The following is a 17,414-nucleotide window of genomic DNA, read 5'->3' on the forward strand; positions in this document are numbered from 1 at the left end:
AAGGGCCGGGAGTGCGACTTCAACACGCATACACAACACGTTTAGACAAGAAACAAGGTTTTATTTAAATACAAGATGTACACAGTTTGCTGAAACCCCACTGACAGATAAATCAAATTAGCTAGATAGGTAGTTGTACAGTTTTAAAAAAGATAATCAAAAATATGTTCTCACGTTCCCCTCTCGTTTTATAACGGGCAGTAAACGGTACACGCAAAACAAACGAAACGACATTTCCACCTGTTTGTCTGTCCAAAACTAATGTCATCTACACGACACACTTAATTATCCCTTGGCATTATGGACTTCAATATTAGGTCCTAATTAAGTGCAATTGTGGTCAGTTTTATTTGTTGCAGTGATGGATGGTAAGCTACACTAGTAAAATGAACTTACACAACATAACCCTTCTGATTGTCCAAACAATCCTAAAAACCCTTGTACAACAATGCTTAAATGAATCAGGTGAAATAACGTAGCAGTACCGACTTAATACAACAACCCAGAGTGGTGGGCCAAAACAGAGGCCGCTGATCAAACAAACAAACAAGCAAACTCAATGCGAGTAAACAGAAACAATGCAAGACATAAGATAGGAAATACATTTGCAAACATTGCAGCCCAGCCTCCTTGTTCATTGTTCATGTTTTAATTCTCTGTTCATAGTGTGTGAAATGTATGTCGATATTCTACTTTAGTGTTCCAAGTAAGGAAGGTACGCTAGCCACTAATACCTACCTCTACCATCACAAACTCTATGGATGGCGCACCACATTCTTTAGACTGGGTCTAGTAATCCTCTAGTTAAAATAAAATTTACTTTCAGTACTCAGAGTTTATGACTCCGGGGCTTTCCAACAGTAGCACTGGTAGTGCCCTTTAATTTTTTTTTTAAACATTTTACATCACAAACAACAGTCAAACTTTGGTTTCCATAGACATGCAAAGGCCTGAATGTTTCTATTAGTCTAATTCTTTTACTTTAGGTTAGCTGTGTGCCATCAGGTTTAGTTCAGCTGTGGGCTGTTTAAGTTAGCCATGTGCAGTCAGTTTTGCATTTCGTCCAGAAAAAGCATTATCCTGCTGACTTATGCTGAATAACAACAAAACTATGATTACGTGGTTAACCTAGTGTTAATTTAGATTACTCTAGATAATCCAGCCACGCTGCTGGTGCACAAACTCAACAGAAACAGAAGGCAAACTCTCACGTCTTTATGTTAAGGGAAATTAAAACAAATGTGTTAAAGCAACACTTAAGTACTGAAACAAGTATGACATCTGGTCTTGCCCATTCTTCCCCATTTCCACTCATTTGTCTGTCCTCCTTCTTTTTTGTGTGTCTTTCTTCTTCCCCTGTTCTTACTGGACGATTTAATACTAAGGACATTCCTGACCCACATACAGAGGCAGAGTGCTTGTGTTCTTCAGGCAGGGTGTGAGTATGGTTGGGTGTGAGGTGTGGCGCAGGGCAGAGACGCTAGAACAGTCTGGCCTTCTTCTTCATCTCATTCCTCTTCCACAGTGCCAGTCGGTCGAACTCAGCCATGGTCATCCCAAACACTTGGTAGAACTCCTCGGGAGAGAGATGCCTCTGGGAAACACAAGTGACATCAGACGTCAGGAGAAGCTGGGAGCGTCGTGGCTCGACAGTATGCTGCCACCATAAAACATACTCACTTCATGATACATGACTGAGCTGCGCATGGACTGCATGATAAGAAACAATAACGTGACTCACCTCCAGTCTCGCCCTATCCACGTCCTTTGGCAACCTGTTTCGCCCCCTGGTGGTCACAATCAGAGCCTCATATGGGTAAACCTGCAGGGAGCACCCCATTAACAAACACTGGATTTAAGCAATGCAGCAGCTACTGGGTGATGCTGCCAAAGTTACACAGGTACATTTGAATTGTTTTAATTCTTTCCTTCCTACTCTGTCTCACTCTCTCCCTTTCTCTCTCTCTCTCTCACACACACACACACACACACACACACACACACACACACACAGTCGTATCCACAAAGAGACCAACACTTGTAGTGTCAGCCATGCCTTGCTCGAGGCAAAGAAGGGAGTCGATGCAACTTTATGTGCTACATTACTTCCCACCTCATCAGAGCAGAGTGCTGGCCTGAAGTGTGAGGCGTTTCTCCTTCTCTGGTAAAGGTCACGTTAGGTCATAACTAACTGCTGTGCGGCCGCTGCTACTTGAAAATGCTTAGTCTGTGCATGTTGGACTGTGGTTTGTGTTTTTCCGCAGGGGCTCGGTGGAAGCGTGCCGCTGCTGTCAGGAAGAAGGAGCCCTGTTCAACCTCTTTCCTCTCACGAAAGAGAAGCGAACCAGCGAGTCTCATTCCAACCCAGCGACACGGTAGCTGTGACAAACACAGGAAGCTGGCTACGGCCAGCGCGGGCACTTTCTCGCTCAGAGGTTGCGCAGGCCCCTGTCCCTTTTACGACCTTCGGCTCACTCGGAGTGCCCCGTGGGATCGGCGCGAGGGCTTGCCCCGTGACCCGGACCACTGATTCCTCTATGCTGGCTTCAAGCACCACACGGTCCGGTGTGGTGACTGCTATGATCCAGATGCTTCCTCGGCCCCCAGCCAGAGCTTCTGCTTTGAGGTGGTGTGTGTGGTAGGATACTTTCAGAAGCAGGCATGCTCACCTTGTATTCTAGCAGAAGAAAAGAACACACACGCTGAAAGAACACACATGCACCCTGCTGAAAGTATCCCATTTGTAATTTAATGTAATTTTCCAGCACAGCCTTAACGAACCTCTGATTCCCCAGTTGACTGCATTGCCACTGTCATATTGAAAGTAATCTGTATTTTGTTGCTAAAAAACCAAAACAAAACAAACATTACCATGAAAGATCAAGGGCAACTTAATCAATTTTGTGAATTTGAAATATCGCAGGCTACAGTGCAGTTGTATTTATTCAGCTGCTGTTATGAAGGAATCATTACCCTGTGTAATCCGTTCCTGCCGTACCCTGGTAAAGAGGCTGATTTGGATATGTAGTCTGGAGAAGAGCAAGAGAATTGATTACACTCATCACTGAAACAAAAGAAATGCCGTACAGATCAGCACACTTCAGCAGTGTCTAAATTCAAGAGTGGACAGTAGGGGGTGCTAGTCACAAAGCTCTCTCCCAAATCCACCAGCAAACCGTGAGCTTCGCTCGCGGGACCCACATTTCCCTCCGCAAGCGCGAGCCCCCAGCTAAGCCCCGCCCGCCTCCGTCGGCAGACGGAACGCAACCTGCCTTCTTTCTAATGCTACCGCTGTCCCGTTAAGGCCCCCGCGGCTCTCCGGCTGGAACAGGTACGGAGGAGAGACGCGCGGACTCACTCACCGTTCTCGGCCGGGTAGCACGCCTGGGGTGCTGAGGAGAGACAGAAAGAACAGGCTTCAGCGTAGCGTCTGTACCACTACAAAAGCAAACGTGTCCGGATCAAGCCGCTCAGGGTGGATATGGCCAAACGCGAGAACTCAAGAGGAGGCAAATTTGGTGTCCTGCAGACCACAGTCGATAGAGGGTGCCATTGGGTGGGCTATGGCACTTCATTCATGTAGTGTGGGACAGGATAAGGAGGATCGCTGTTGACTTTCAGTTCAAACATCACTGCAAAGAAGAGATTCTACATTTATTGTTTAGCATGTTGACTATTAACGGTCCCTCGGCCAGGAAAATTCTGCGGCGTTGGACTGCCGATTAACACTGTGCCCTCGGAGTCGTACGTTTGGCTGTGGAGACAGATGGCCCGAGAAACTCAGAGAAATCTGTGTGTGCCGGGAACAAACAACCTAGTGGGTCCACGACCATCAAAGTGCTTAATGAGCGGTGAAACAGGCCAGCAAGACACAAAAAGAAAAGTGAAGAGAGGAAGGGACCGGAGAGGAAGAGTGACAGACCAACAACAAACACGCAGGAAATACGCACCGAGTCTGTTTCAAATCAATGCAACGAGAACACTTCTGTAATGAAATAAAATAGAAGTAAAACTAGATGAGGTGAATTTAGGGATTGGGGGAAAGCTTTGAGTGGACATGCTACCTGATGCAGGGACACTGGAAATGTGCTCACGGATCAGTTTTTAATGTTCATCTGAACAAGGACAGAATGAGTAAACATAAAATGAATGATAAAAAGAAAAATATTAAAGTCATGTGTTTGTATGTTGAGCAGCAGCAAGAGATGGCAAGGGAGAGGTGGATGGAGGGGGAGATAGAAAAACAGAGAGAGAGAGGGAGGGAGAAACAGAGAGGGGGAGGGGGAGAGAGAGAGAGAGAGAGAGGGGTGAGAGAGAGGGAGAGAGAGAACTGCGATATAGTGGTGCTTAGAGGAGAGGAAGAAAAGAACAGAGCCGTGTAAGTGAACGGAAGTTTATGCCCAGAAGTGGGAGGCCCAAGTCCCTCTGTACGGTTCCGACTCCATCACACTGTAACAGCTCTGCCAAAACGCCGCTGCTAGAATCCTGCAAGAGGTAAACAAGGCAGAAGGTGTGTGTGTGTGTGTGTGTGTGTGAAAGCAATAGAGCGAGCAGTGAGCAAGAATGTAAAAAAAGAGATAGAGAGAGAGCATAAAGTGCACGGATGGTAAAGCCGGAGGGAGGTGTGGAGGTGGGGGCGTGGCCTACTGGAGTGATCTCCATAGTACCTGAGCCCTGTGAGGTTAACGCTGCGCTCACCGGCCTGGGCTAACGCGACAGCTCGGAGGCCCCCCACAGCCCTGGGAAACAGCACTGTGAAGGGAGCTGAATCCGCACTGCGCCTGTTCTAGATGTGCTGTCAACACCCTCACTGCTAGTATGTGGGTACAGAAACTTTTTTTGGGGCGGGGGACTCAGACCTGCATTTTGCAAGCAGCGTTGAATATAAGCTGCTGAAATAATGTGCCATCACAATCGTACAGCGATGTCTGTCCCCCACCGCCCCTTGGTGGAGTGATGATGCCACCCCGTGATGTGGTGCTGTCCATCCAGACCCCGATGACACAGAAGCCCCACCCCCTTTCCTCTAGTCTCCACCCATACCCAAAGGAGGGGGCGGAGACACTCACAACCATTGATGGTGTTGTTGTAGGTCGTGCCATGCAGTGCCTCCTTGCTCCCACTGCGGGAGCTCCGAGCGCTGCCCCAGGGGTCGTTGTCATAGGAACCGGAGCGAGCTTTCATCTCCTCCTTCAGAATCATCCTGCCGATGCCACCCTGGATCTGAGAGAGGGAGAGGGAGAGAAGGATGGAGAGAGAGGACGAGGGAGAGCGCGTTGGTCTGTGTGTGGTGTGTGTGTGTGTGTGTGTGTGAGTGTGTATGTATGTATGTGTGTATGTATGTGTGTGTGTGTGTGTGTGTGTGTGTGTATGTGTGGTGTGTGTATGTGTGGGTGTGTAGGGGCACATAAAAGGCCTAATAAGTAGAATAACCAGAGAGTTCTGGATTACAAACTCCAAAAATATTAAAAAAAGCAAAGTACAGCCGCTCCCATTTTACAGCTGACAGGTCATTTCCCATCAGCCATGAATCAGAGAATCAAAACGCAGTTAAATTTTTATCAGTGAAAAGAGCGAAAAAGCCCAGAGGATACAAAGTGAGGTATGACAGAATGGAGATGGAGAGAGAGAGAGAGAGAGAGAGATTTTTTTCAGGGCATACTCTTTGAAGACCGTGATTCCAACCATCTTCCTCTCCTCCTGATGAAAACCTTCTCCGAGGAACACGCAAAGCTGAGAGAGAAAGTGGTATGGAGGGAGTGAGAGAGAACAGGAAGGAGAGAGAGGGAAAGAGAGAGAGAGAAAGAGCGGAAGAGAAGACAGTGATTAAAAGATCCAAGAAGCATCAAAGGCAATATCTTTAAATTCCAGTGAAAAGCAGTGTGTGTTTATGCACTTTTATACACAAAACAGCCTTTAAATGTTTAAAACTTAAAATATTCTGTTCTCATGGAGCACTTCAGCATAACTGACTACCAAACAAACATTAAACCAAAAGCTCCAACTTGAGTGTTATGAATTCAGCATTGTACTGAGTATAATCTGTTCTTCTCCAGGAGCCTGCGTCCTCGAGCCTGGGCCACACCGCTGGAGAAGATCAGAGCCACTCATAATTTTTGCTCTCGGCACGTACGTCTCGGGGAGCTGGCGTACTGGTAGAACTCGGCTGAGGAACGCAGGTAGTGCTCAGGGGAGTATGCTGTTGAGAACTGGGAGGAGTGAAGGAGGTCTTCGCTCGTCTTGCTCTTGGTGGCTGAGTTGAGATTGTCTGTGTGGACACGAGAGAGCGAGAGAGAGAGAGCGAGCGAGAGAGAGAGAGAGAGAGAGCGCACCAGATCAGCCTCCGGCCCGCACCTCGGGTCACTTTGGGACCCAGTGGGTGAAATGTACACGCAGACAGACGGCGTGCGGGCGTACGCTACAGCCATGACGCATGACCTCCTTCCTGGCTGAGGAAGAAACGCCACAGGGAACGTGAAGCAGCGCTTTAAAGCCGGATCAGCCCCTGTCCAAGCGCAGCCACGCGCCCGGGCACCGACGCCACGTACGGCTCTTTAAGCGCTATTCCAAAATGAAACGCACACCCGCCGAACTCCGATCAGCACGAGGCTACACGCCAACAGCACAAACGTAACATTAATGGCAGAGAACACTGTCCCGAACAGAAAGAAACACGGCAGACGTGGGCACAGGAGGGACAGCAGGCAGAGACGGGCAGTGTACGAGGCCGCAGGGCGGGAGAATACTTACGGGGTGATCGGTCGATCAGAGAAAGTACGGCAGGAGAGCGGAGGGAATTGAAATTAACGGATAAAACGGGAAGAAAGGGAAAAAAACAAAACAAAAAACAGGCATTATTTGCCTCCCAGAAGGAGCCATCAGTGGACCTTATGTTTGGTACCCATGTAGAGGAGAAGGCAGTCAACATGAACACAGCAGGCACTGTGGTCTGCATACAGAGCAGAGCAAACATCCTTATGGTAGCAGGAGTTCTGTCAGTTATATATGCAGGTCCCCCATATGGGTACCAAACGGATTTGTGAAAGAATTCCTTACAGGCTTGTGGTATTTGAATAAAACGCAAACCGCCTGTGCTCATCGGCAGCTGTTCATTCATATGTAACGCACTGCCGCCTGTTTGTGGCTTCGGCCAAAGCTTTGCCCTGGTTTGCTGGACCCCAGCGAGATGAAGGCCTGTACTAGTGTGCGAGCTGTTTGCTGGATCCCAGTGAGAGGAGCTCCTGTACCTGTGTGCGGGTCGTTTGCTGGACCCCAGGCTTGTCGATGCAGTTTCAGTTCTGGTTCTGTTCGGCTCATAGAATTTCCTCTGTCGGTTTGCGAGGCTCAAGGTCAGGACGTCGAGCACATGGTCACCTACATCATCACTCATGCTCACGCGTTCTCGGGCCGACAGATATAGACCGACTGTGTCAGCCGAGCACATGCTGTCAGAGGAGTTCCCTTACCAGAACAAGCATTAAGCTCAGAACTGAAGGCAATCTCAGCTGGCCCACGTTCAGCTGCTCCTTACGTTATCATAGAAAAAAGTGCTCTGAAATCTCATACCCTTCTGGTTTCACATTTTTGTAGAAATAATTATGTGTTTTTGACGTGTGTGTATTTGAATTTTGGCAGGAGACACTGATCTGATGGATAATGAGACAATACCACAAGCCCGTAATACACAAACTGTACATAGCACACACACACACACACACGTCAGGGAAAAAGCACCATACATCCACTGCACAAGAACATAACAGAACACACACATACTTTCCACACTGGCATGCGTTTAAGAGGGAAAGATGCACTATTATCGCTTTTGAAAGGAAATGCGTCTGTGTTCATGCAGTTTTGAGAGGACCCTAATTAACACAGCTCGGACTGAAAAGGGTGTGATATCTTCGGCAAAACAAAATATTTATTTACGCAGTTCCCATATCCATGATATACAAGTCATACATCGATTATAGGAGTAGATCACTTAAATTCCTACACGTAAGACGTCACCAAGCTGAGACGCTCACGCAGTCTGTCTGAAAAACCTCACAGCAACCAGGCTGGTACTACTGAAGAGAGTGCAGTCTAACTAACATCTAGCCATCTACCCAAACACACAGTTTTTCGGGCACTGCGGTTAATTAGCTTTGCGCGGGCGGGTTTTCTAGCACGTAACGAGGCAGGTAGAGGCACGGTCGACAAAGTTCGGTCGTGCCTCGGCGAGCCTCGTGAAGCATGCTTGCGACGAGGGACGAGACCGTGCCAGCCGCACGCCATATGGGGAGGCAGAGAGCCGGTGAGCAAGCTGACGTCCGGTGCAGGCAGACTGCTCAAAGATCGCTGTAAAGGACACACGACTTCTGTAGTCATGATCAGAGATCACCCAACAGGACACATGACTCCTGTAGTCTTGTTTACTGACATCCCCTACTAAGAATAGTGTTGTCTAATTATCACGGAGTTGACAAGCTGACTGTTAAATCGGGGCAACTAAACTGTATAGTGCGGTGATCTGGCAGGAGTCAGCCCTGTCTGGGACTCATTAGGGTAGACCGTGCCAACACAGCTAATCTGTGGCATCTTTCCCACAGCTACCCCAGGAGCGGGGCAGAGAGGAGCAGGGGTCACACCGAGCACACTCTACCATGTCGTTTATAGATGGGAGGCTTCCGGTAGATGTTGGGCTCCCCTGTCACTGGGAAGAGAAAGAGAGGCGAGAGGTGAATGATGGAAGAGAGGAGCATGATGGGACGGAGGCGCGGGCAGCCAGATATGGATGATATGGGCACTATGGGTGAGAAACGTATGGAAGAACTGAAGAAGACAGACTGTAGGGCAAGCCATAGTGTGAACATTTTAAATAGCTAACTTAACGTTTAAGTCTGAAAAGAGAGCCGTTAAAGAAAACGAATGTAAATGCAAATAGCATCCTGGCTAAGCACGGGAGAGGGAGAGAGCAGCGAATGGGATGCGAGCAGAGGCGTGGCCTACCTGGCACATGGAAATGCTTGGGTGCTTGGTTTGTGGTGGGCGTGCTGGACCTGCCTTCCAGATGCGGGTAATAGGGTGAACTCCTGCTACTCCCAGTGCCTGCCCCAAGCCCCCAGCCAATGACAGTGACAGAACCAGAGCATGAATGAAGAACAGCCCCACCCTAAGTTGGGCACTCTGAGTTAGAACCCAAATCAGAATGGACGATCCGCGTGCTAGCAAGGGACAGTATGGATTTCAGTGAGAACAGAAAAGCCATACTGTGCCAAATGCAGCAAAATAAAATAAAATAAATCAATTAAGCTATGGAAAGCAAACATTTATTTGCCATCCAATTATCCACTTATTTACACAAAATTTTCAGAGATTAAAATAACTCCTGTATAAAACTTCTCGTCTTTTTTTTTTTTTGGCCAAGAACATCACACACACAGCTCCTTCGAGATGAGCTCTGCGCTCATCGGGGGTGGGGGGGTCAGCAGCTCACCGTATCTGTAGCAGTGCTGAGGGGAGCCAGGCAGGACGGGGGACGAGCCCTGTCTGCCGTAGTCAGGTGAGTGGACGTAGCCGGGGCTGGACGACCTCCTCCGCCTTACCTCCACGCCGTCGCACAGGTCCTGCCCACATACAGAGCGTCCTCAGAGCACGCCGAGCAGGACGCACCACCCCCTCACGGCACTAGTCACACTGGTAAACGTACGAGCTTTCAGGCCAAGGGTTATTACCTGAGAATAGGGAGAGAGTGTGCCCAGGGACTGTGGAGGTAAAGAGCAACAGAGGGGCAGAGAGAAAGAGAGAAAGCGATTCACAGGCACGCTAAGGCAAACATCCCTTTTTCTTCTAGTCTGTGTTACGTGTAAAGGAAGTGAAAGAGCATGAGCTGCCGTGTTGCAGCGCGTTAAAACAGCGTGTTAAACAACACAGTAACACAGTTTCCTGCAGTTACGTACGCATATGATCAGTTCACTACCCACACTGCAGACTGGTCGGGTGGGAGGAACATATTCTCTGTTAGACAGAAGGATACGTACAGCAGCGATTCCGGCGCACGGCATGTACAGAGTGTTAGCAAAATGCTTCGACCGCGGTTCGGGACTTATGAGCCATGCGCAACCCGATGATGGAAACGCGATTTGGAGAAGTGAGGAGAGACAGACAAGTGCCGTAGGAGCTGCGAGCCAGAAGCAGGAACGAAGATGACACTACAGGATTCAGGGATGCATGATAAAATTGGTGCAACTCTGGTATCAGAAAACAAACGCTATCGATCAGAATTTCAATGACGCCTAGCGCTCACGTGATCAGCGGCTGTGCTCAATTAAAACACAGAGGGGCCATAACAACTGTGGTATCCATCATGTAGCCTTTACATGCAAGCATGTATGTAATCCAAAACCACCCCTGGCAGATATGAGAGCAGGTTAGCTGGAGGGTCCCAGAACTTGCATATCGATGCATCCCCAATAGCATAACATGCGTCAGATGAAAAACTACACAATGACATTCACTTGTCCACTCTGCACAGTCAGCACTCAGCAAACGGTGAGCAGGCACATGGATAGGAGGGAGCACAGATCTTGGCCTGGGACAGCCACGTTGAGTCAGCCGGGTTGGGTTAGGCAGGTTGGGTCTGCCAGGCTAGGACAGCCACATTGGGTCAGCGGGGTTGGGTCTGCTAAGATGGGTCAGCCAGGATGGGTCTGCTAGCCTGGGTAAACCGGGCTGGGTATGCTAAGACGAGTAAACCGGGTTGGGTCTGCTAAGCTGGGTGAACCAGGTTGGGTCTGCTAAGCTGGGTGAACCAGGTTGGGTCTGCTAAGCTGGGTAAACCGGACTGGGTCTGCTAAGTTGGGCCAGCCGGGTTGGGTCTGCTAAGATGGGTCAACGGGGTTGGGTATGCTAAGCTGGGGCAGCTGTTGTAAGGCTACAAGCAGCATGCTGGGAAAGGAAGAAGGTGTGGCTTTAGCGTCCTGCTAGTGCAGTACCTCCCTGTAGCTGAGACGCTCTAGCCTGTCATCAGAGTAGAATATGGGGTAGGGCTGATATGACAGCGGTTCAGGCCTCTGTAGATCATAAATGGCCTTAACTCTAGGTAGAGCAGCCAGTTCTTTGTACCGTAGGATGTCGTCCTCCACTCTGGCCTGAGGAAAGGGACACAGGACAAACATCCACACACATCCACACACATCCACACACACACACACAAACTCACACGTGTCAAAATGCAATGGAAACATGTGCAGGCCTGAAAACCACAGTGAAAACAATACTAATCGCTCTGTTGCCGTCGGCGACGGAGGCCGAAGCGGGATACCCGTGCACATGCAATGCCGGGATCCAGCCTGGATTGTGATCAGCGGGACACAATCCAGGATCGGCAGGATACAATCCAGGATCTCTCAGGAGCTGAGAGCTGGCCCCGTTGGACAGTTCTGCAGTACACGCATCTTCATAGCTTACGCTTCCACATGCGTGCCACTCTAAGCAGGAAACTGCGGCGTCACCTTCGGCGGGACACCGTGGGGGTGGGGGTGGGGTGGGGTGGGATGGTGGGGGTCCACCACATGCATGCTGACGCGGCATTTTCAATTACACACTCAGCTCAAAGGGGACATCAATCAAACGCCCAGACACTCTTGCTCTTATTTGCATATGCATGGTAATGTTGGCATGGTTACACAAACACAACCGTGATGGCCGCGTGCCAGTGAACGTGGCAGCACACCGCTGCTGAGCAGGAGCCCACTCAGGCTTTCGCAAAGCAATTCTGTGCCAGGTTAATTCACTGCTTGGCATTCCCCTCCATGGTATTTCCGCAGGATTACGGAAACAAGGATGTTCTGTGGAGCTCCTTCCCTACCATCTCCGTGTTTGCTTCAAATGCTAGAAAGAAGTGCACAGCCCTCGCGGGGTTACTCACACAGATGACCCGGTTGGGGGAGCTGACGCTCGAGCCTGGAGGGGAGATGGAGGTCTCGGACATGCGCCGTGCCCGGAGCTTCCTCTCCGCCCGCACCGTCTGCTTACATGTCGGGTGCCACACCTCCGAACCTGCCAGGCAGACGCATGATCACACCCTGACCCGCGCGCTCCTATCTAGGCAAAATACACACTCACGGGGATTATTCGGCTGACAAACACACTCGTGAGGTTTATTTGGCTGACACACACTCATGTTTATTTGGCTGACAAACACACACTCGTGAGGTTTATCTGGCTGCCACACACACTCACAAGGTTTATTCGGCTGACAACACACTCGTGAGGGTTATTTGGCTGACGAACACAGACTCGCAAGGTTTATTCGGCTGCCAAACACACAATCACCAGGTTTATTCAGCTGCCAAGTTAGCCAAAGTGACCATCATTCTGATTGTGATGTCTGCGCCATGTTTGCGTCTGTTGCAGTGGTGCGTTCCTACGTTTTGCACTAGTCTGTGCCTCCTGTCTGAGTTAGACTGGGCCTTACGCGGCGATGTTGGCACTACCACTCACACCATTCCCCCGAGTGTCCTGTGCTGGGATCTCTGCCCACTATGGATCCCCGGTCGCTCCAGCCAGTTCATCTGTAGTAATTCGATTTAGTGGCTGTATTTCAATTAGATGTGTCAACACTTTTACTTGCCATGTTTACCCAAGGCCCTTCCCCACCGTGTCAATAACGCTGTGAGCTGATGTTGGCCGTGCTGACTACTAAACACCCCCGTCCCGCGGCATGATACACACCATGGCTGCTGCCTCATCGTCTCAGCGAGAGTGTGTGAGACAAGACGCACACATGCTCGAGACGTGAGCCCACACAGTGATGCTGGCGGAGCACGCAGATGCCTAACAGGCAACATTGAGGCAATCGTATGAGTCTTTGAAAACTATTTAACGGTACATTAGTCTCAGCTGAACGAGCCTCTGTGTCAGAGAGGTCGTGTATTACCAACCTTGGTTAGTACTTGTGAACACCACTTATTATATAAATCTGTCATGATGTAGTCAGATGATGCACTGGAGAAAGATTTAATTATACGACATCGTGAACACATTTCCTGTTCGGAGCCGCCATGTTCCTGCCAAAAGGGAGTATCTATAACCCTGCATCTGAGGTCACCATGTTGAAAAAGCACACGCCCTTATGAGTTTGTTCCAGCTGCAGCAGTGAGAGAGAAGCACTCTGCTCTCTGCTAAAGAGAGCTCAGGTCTTCTCAGGCTCTTCACACTGAACTGGCTCTTCGTGGGCGTAGGGAGCCTGACCTCTCTGACCTCTTCCTCACCTGTCAGGTACATCTCCTCCCCCTCCGTGAACATCATTTGGCACCGGGGGCAGCGGGCACAGGTAGGGTGGTAGTGCTTCCCGCCGGCCTGCAGAGGGTAGAAGGGGAGGGCCGGAAGTGGAACAGTATTAGAAGGAACCAGTCTGGTCGCCAGTCACACGTGCAGGCAGTAACTTTCCCTCTTCCCCTCTATAAAACTTGCAATGATAAGTGCTATAATGGCTGCAGTAAACCGCAACAGGCACATTCCAGCCGCTGACATCTTCTAAAGCAACAAGTTTCACTTTAATTCGTTTTTTTCTGCTGCTCAGGAGAGACTCCATCAGTGCAGTGGCGGTTAACGAGCCTGTCGGTCATTACGGGCCTCGTTCGAGCGTTTCCGTGATGCTTAATTTCCAGCCGTCATAATTGAGAGAAGTGTCCCCGTGAGCCTGCTCACGTCTCTGAATTCAGGAGCTACAGCACTACCGCTAACGAGCTCCAATACTGGGCTTCTCTCTCCTTGTCTCAGCTTCAGCAGAGCACTGGTTCTAACAGTGACAGCACTGCACAGCCTGTCTGTAGTGACAGCACTGCACAGCCTGTCTGTAGTGACAGCACTGCACAGCCTGTCTGTAGTGACAGCACTGACTGCCTGTCTGTAGTTACAGCACTGACTGCCTGTGTGTAGTGACAGCACTGACTGCCTGTCTGTAGTGACAGCACTGCAAAGCCTGTCTGTAGTGACAGCACTGCACAGCCTGTCTGTAGTGACAGAACTGACTGCCTGTGTGTAGTTACAGCACTGACTGCCTGTCTGTAGTGACAGCACTGACTGCATGCAGTAACAGCACTGACAGCCTGTCTGTAGTGACAGCACTGACTGCCTGTCTGTAGTGACAGCACTGACTGCCTGTGTGTAGTGACAGCACTGACAGCCTGTCTGTAGTGACAGCACTGACTGTCTGTCTGTAGTGACAGCACTGACTGCCTGTGTGTAGTGACAGCACTGACTGCCTGTCTGTAGTGACAGCACTGACTGCCTGTCTGTAGTGACAGCACTGACTGCATGCAGTAACAGCACTGACAGCCTGTCTGTAGTTACAGCACTGACTGCCTGTGTGTAGTTACAGCACTGACTGCCTGTCTGTAGTGACAGCACTGACTGCCTGTGTGTAGTTACAGCACTGACAGCCTGTAGCTTCTTTCTAGCACACACTCCCACACACTCCCACAACTTTCGCCCTCTTCTCCAGCACAACCCACAGCACTCATTACAGCCATGATCTCCATCTCTGCTGGACAGCACGGGAATTAGAGGAACTGAGATTGACATGAAACCTAAATGAGTCTGAGCTTTCCAGGTTGTTCCATGCATAGGCTGACTGGATACATAATCTCAGTAATCTCAATAATCTGATTCACCTGCATTAAGAGATTTCCCTCCTGCTAGGCCAACCCTTCTCTTATGTCATCACTCCATTTCGAGCCTCAGTGAAGTTCCTTTCTCTTCCCTTTTCTTGGATATGTCTCCCACCCAGCACCCTAGCCGCTAGCAATGGCCAAGGCGGAATGGAAAATCTCGTGTTTTTACTGAACAATATTATCACAAATGGCCAGTAGATGGATCTTTGGTGTGGTGGGCAGGATTTGGGCTATTATGGAGGCAGTATTGCATGTTTGGTTGTCGTTAAAGGGTAACGCAGTTCCAGGACATGCTTGGCTGCCTACTATATTATTCAAGCTTCTATCCTACAAACGGTTATTTTTATATTATAGAATTCGGACATCTGAGCTCTTTCACATTGGGATTCCCTCTCAACAAGCCTCATGTGGACTCTAGCGTCAGGTAGACTGCACGTGCATTAATTCCAGGATGACCCACAGATGCCTCGACCCACTTTCCGAGATGAGCGCGTGCTCATGAGATGATCCGAGCGTGCAAACCCGGAGCTTGGAGTTGGGAGGCTGGGCTTCCCCTGGTTGTTCCCTCAGGCCACCCACAGTGCTGCTGCTGATTGGCTGCTTCCTCAGGTCTCCTCCTCCTCAGCCCAACTCCACCACGCCCCACTGCTCTTCAAATGAAAGTTTGTACAGTGAGCTCGAGCTCGACATAGGCTTAGGAAGCCGGTCGGAGATTTGGGGGTGTAATACACATGTGGGGGCGGGGCTAGCAGAGACATTAAGGAGGGTGGGCGGAGCAAGGCTAAAGGTGGGTGGGAGTAGCAGGGGCTGCTCCAGGAATTAGAGAGCTGCCAATCACTCAACGCTGACAGGAGATGCATCACTGGAGCCTCCCAGGAGGCACCGAGTGCAAACCAAACAGGCATGATAAAGATAAATCAGACTGTGTCCTACATGCTATAAATAACCAGGCAACAACTCATGCTAGAACATGGCACTTCACAACAACCACTCAGACATGGAAAAGAGCACTGAGTGTGTGTGTGTGTGTGTGTGTGTGTGTGAGTGTGTGAGTGTGTGTGTGGGGTGTGTGTGTGTGTCAATGTGTGTGTATGTGTGTGAGTGTGTGTGTGTGTGTGGGGGGGGGGTGTGTGTGTCAATGTGTGTGTATGTGTGTGTGTGTGTGTGTGTGTGTGTGTGTGTGTGTGAGTGTGTGTGTGAGCATGTGTGTGTGTGTGTGTGTGTGTTGGGGGGGTGTCAGTGTGTGTGCGTGTGAGTGCGTGTGTGAGTGTGTGTGTGGGGGGTGTGTGTGTCAAGTGTGTGTGTGAGTGTGTGAGTGTGTGTGTGTGAGTGTGTGTGGGGTGTGTCAGTGTGTGTGTGTGTGTGTGTGTGAGTGTGTGTGTGGGGGGGTGTCAGTGTGTGTGCGTGTGTGTGTGTGTTGGGGGGTGTGTGTCAGTGTGTGTGTGTGTGTGTGTGTGTGTGTGTGTGTGTGTGAGTGTGTGTGTGTGGGTGTGTGCGGGTGTGTGAGTGTGTGTGCGTGTGAGTGCGTGTGTGAGTGTGTGTGTCAGTGTGTGTGTGTGGGTGTGTGAGTGTGTGTGCGTGTGAGTGTGTGTTTGTGTGGGTGTGTGAGTGTGTGGTGTGTGTGTGCGTGTGTGTGTGTGTGTGTTGGGGGGTGTGTGTCAGTGTGTGTGTGTGTGAGTGTGTTGGGGGGTGTCAGTGTGTGTGTGTGTGTGTGTTGGGGGGTGTGTCAGTGTGGGTGTGTGAGTGTGTGTGTGTGAGTGTGTGTGGGTGTGTGCGTGTGTGTGGGTGTGTGAGTGTGTGTGTGTGTGTGTGTGTTGGGGGTGTGTGTCAGTGTGTGTGTGTGTGTGTGTGTAAGTGTGTGTGTGTGAGTGAGTGTGAGTGAGTGTGTGTGGGTGTGTGGATGCATATTACTGTTAAGGTTCATCGGTCTGGAACTGTCTGAGCTGCCCAGCGATCATCTCTCGTAAACTACGTCATCATGCTGAATGCCACACACATCTCCCTCTGTGAAGGTGATGCACGGTTTCTCTCTCTCTTTCCCACTCCTTCTGTGTCTCTCATCTCCTACTCGTTCTCTATGTCTCTCTCCCTCCCTCCCTCTCTCTCTCTCTCTCTCCCTCTCTGTCTCTCTTGTTCCTCAAACACTTTGCCACTTTGGTCTTTCTGTCAGTTTCTCTTTAAGGCAAGGAGTGCACACTGCCCCCTGGGAGCCGGAAAAGCGAGACTACGGTATGGACAGCATCATTGGAGCGTTAGACTGTGGAACATTACGTCATCATTCCGAAACGCTCCACAGAGCTCATGGGACACGGGCCTTCACTACAGTGACACTACGGTCATTCCCTTCTGCAGTGTTTCTCCCTCACGATCCTCACTGTCTTTTCATTCACGTACACAGTCCCTACTGCAACAGTTTATTGTATCTCTCTCTCTCTCTGACTGCCCACCCAACACTCTCCAACCCCCGAGGGGTATTCTTTCCTCACGGTATTCTGCTCATGGTAAAGACAGTGAATGCCTGCTGGGAACATGTTTTAGAGCAGGTTTCAGATTATGGTTTGTATCCGGTTGTCTCTCCGGGATCCCCCGTTCCATCTTCCAGCGTTTCGCCTTTGATCTCTTTTTTAACAGACGGAGTTGCTGGCCTCTCCCCGCCGATGGATCAGTCTCACTCGGTCTCAATGGTTTCTCTTTGCCCGAGCAAAGACAGATGCTGTTGCACAGGTGTACGTGTGCGGTAACATACCCCAA

The 17,414-nt window shown here is 50.0% G+C and overlaps 1 protein-coding gene across 21 annotated transcripts in view; it reads right to left on the reverse strand.

Annotated features, from left to right (window-relative positions):
• Positions 1-40: 40 nt before the first annotated feature.
• The window catches only part of ablim3 (actin binding LIM protein family, member 3), a 46,353-nt gene continuing 28,979 nt past the window's right edge, over positions 41-17,414 (reverse strand). For 3 of the 21 annotated variants that reach the window (XM_081699328.1, XM_081699316.1, XM_081699317.1), the window contains 16 exons: positions 13,260-13,347; positions 11,915-12,045; positions 10,980-11,135; positions 9,720-9,749; positions 9,482-9,611; positions 8,995-9,093; positions 8,648-8,698; positions 6,134-6,268; positions 5,663-5,733; positions 5,070-5,223; positions 3,363-3,392; positions 2,974-3,029; positions 2,782-2,842; positions 2,670-2,677; positions 1,742-1,822; positions 41-1,594 (listed from right to left, as the gene is read on the reverse strand). In XM_081699328.1, coding sequence (XP_081555454.1) covers positions 1,481-1,594; positions 1,742-1,822; positions 2,670-2,677; positions 2,782-2,842; positions 2,974-3,029; positions 3,363-3,392; positions 5,070-5,223; positions 5,663-5,733; positions 6,134-6,268; positions 8,648-8,698; positions 8,995-9,093; positions 9,482-9,611; positions 9,720-9,749; positions 10,980-11,135; positions 11,915-12,045; positions 13,260-13,347 — 1,395 coding nt within the window. In that variant the 3' untranslated portion in view covers positions 41-1,480. Of the gene's footprint in view, positions 1,595-1,741; positions 1,823-1,847; positions 2,678-2,781; positions 2,843-2,973; positions 4,486-5,069; positions 5,224-5,662; positions 5,734-6,133; positions 6,269-8,647; positions 8,699-8,994; positions 9,094-9,481; positions 9,612-9,719; positions 9,750-10,979; positions 11,136-11,914; positions 12,046-13,259; positions 13,348-17,414 lie in introns of those variants that run through there. The other 18 variants (XM_081699318.1, XR_014117681.1, XM_081699327.1 and 15 more) reach the window with 18 other exon arrangements.

This window comes from Electrophorus electricus, chromosome 16, assembly GCF_041902795.1.
Source record: "Electrophorus electricus isolate QZ-2024a chromosome 16, ASM4190279v1, whole genome shotgun sequence".
Classification (NCBI taxonomy): domain Eukaryota; kingdom Metazoa; phylum Chordata; class Actinopteri; order Gymnotiformes; family Gymnotidae; genus Electrophorus; species Electrophorus electricus.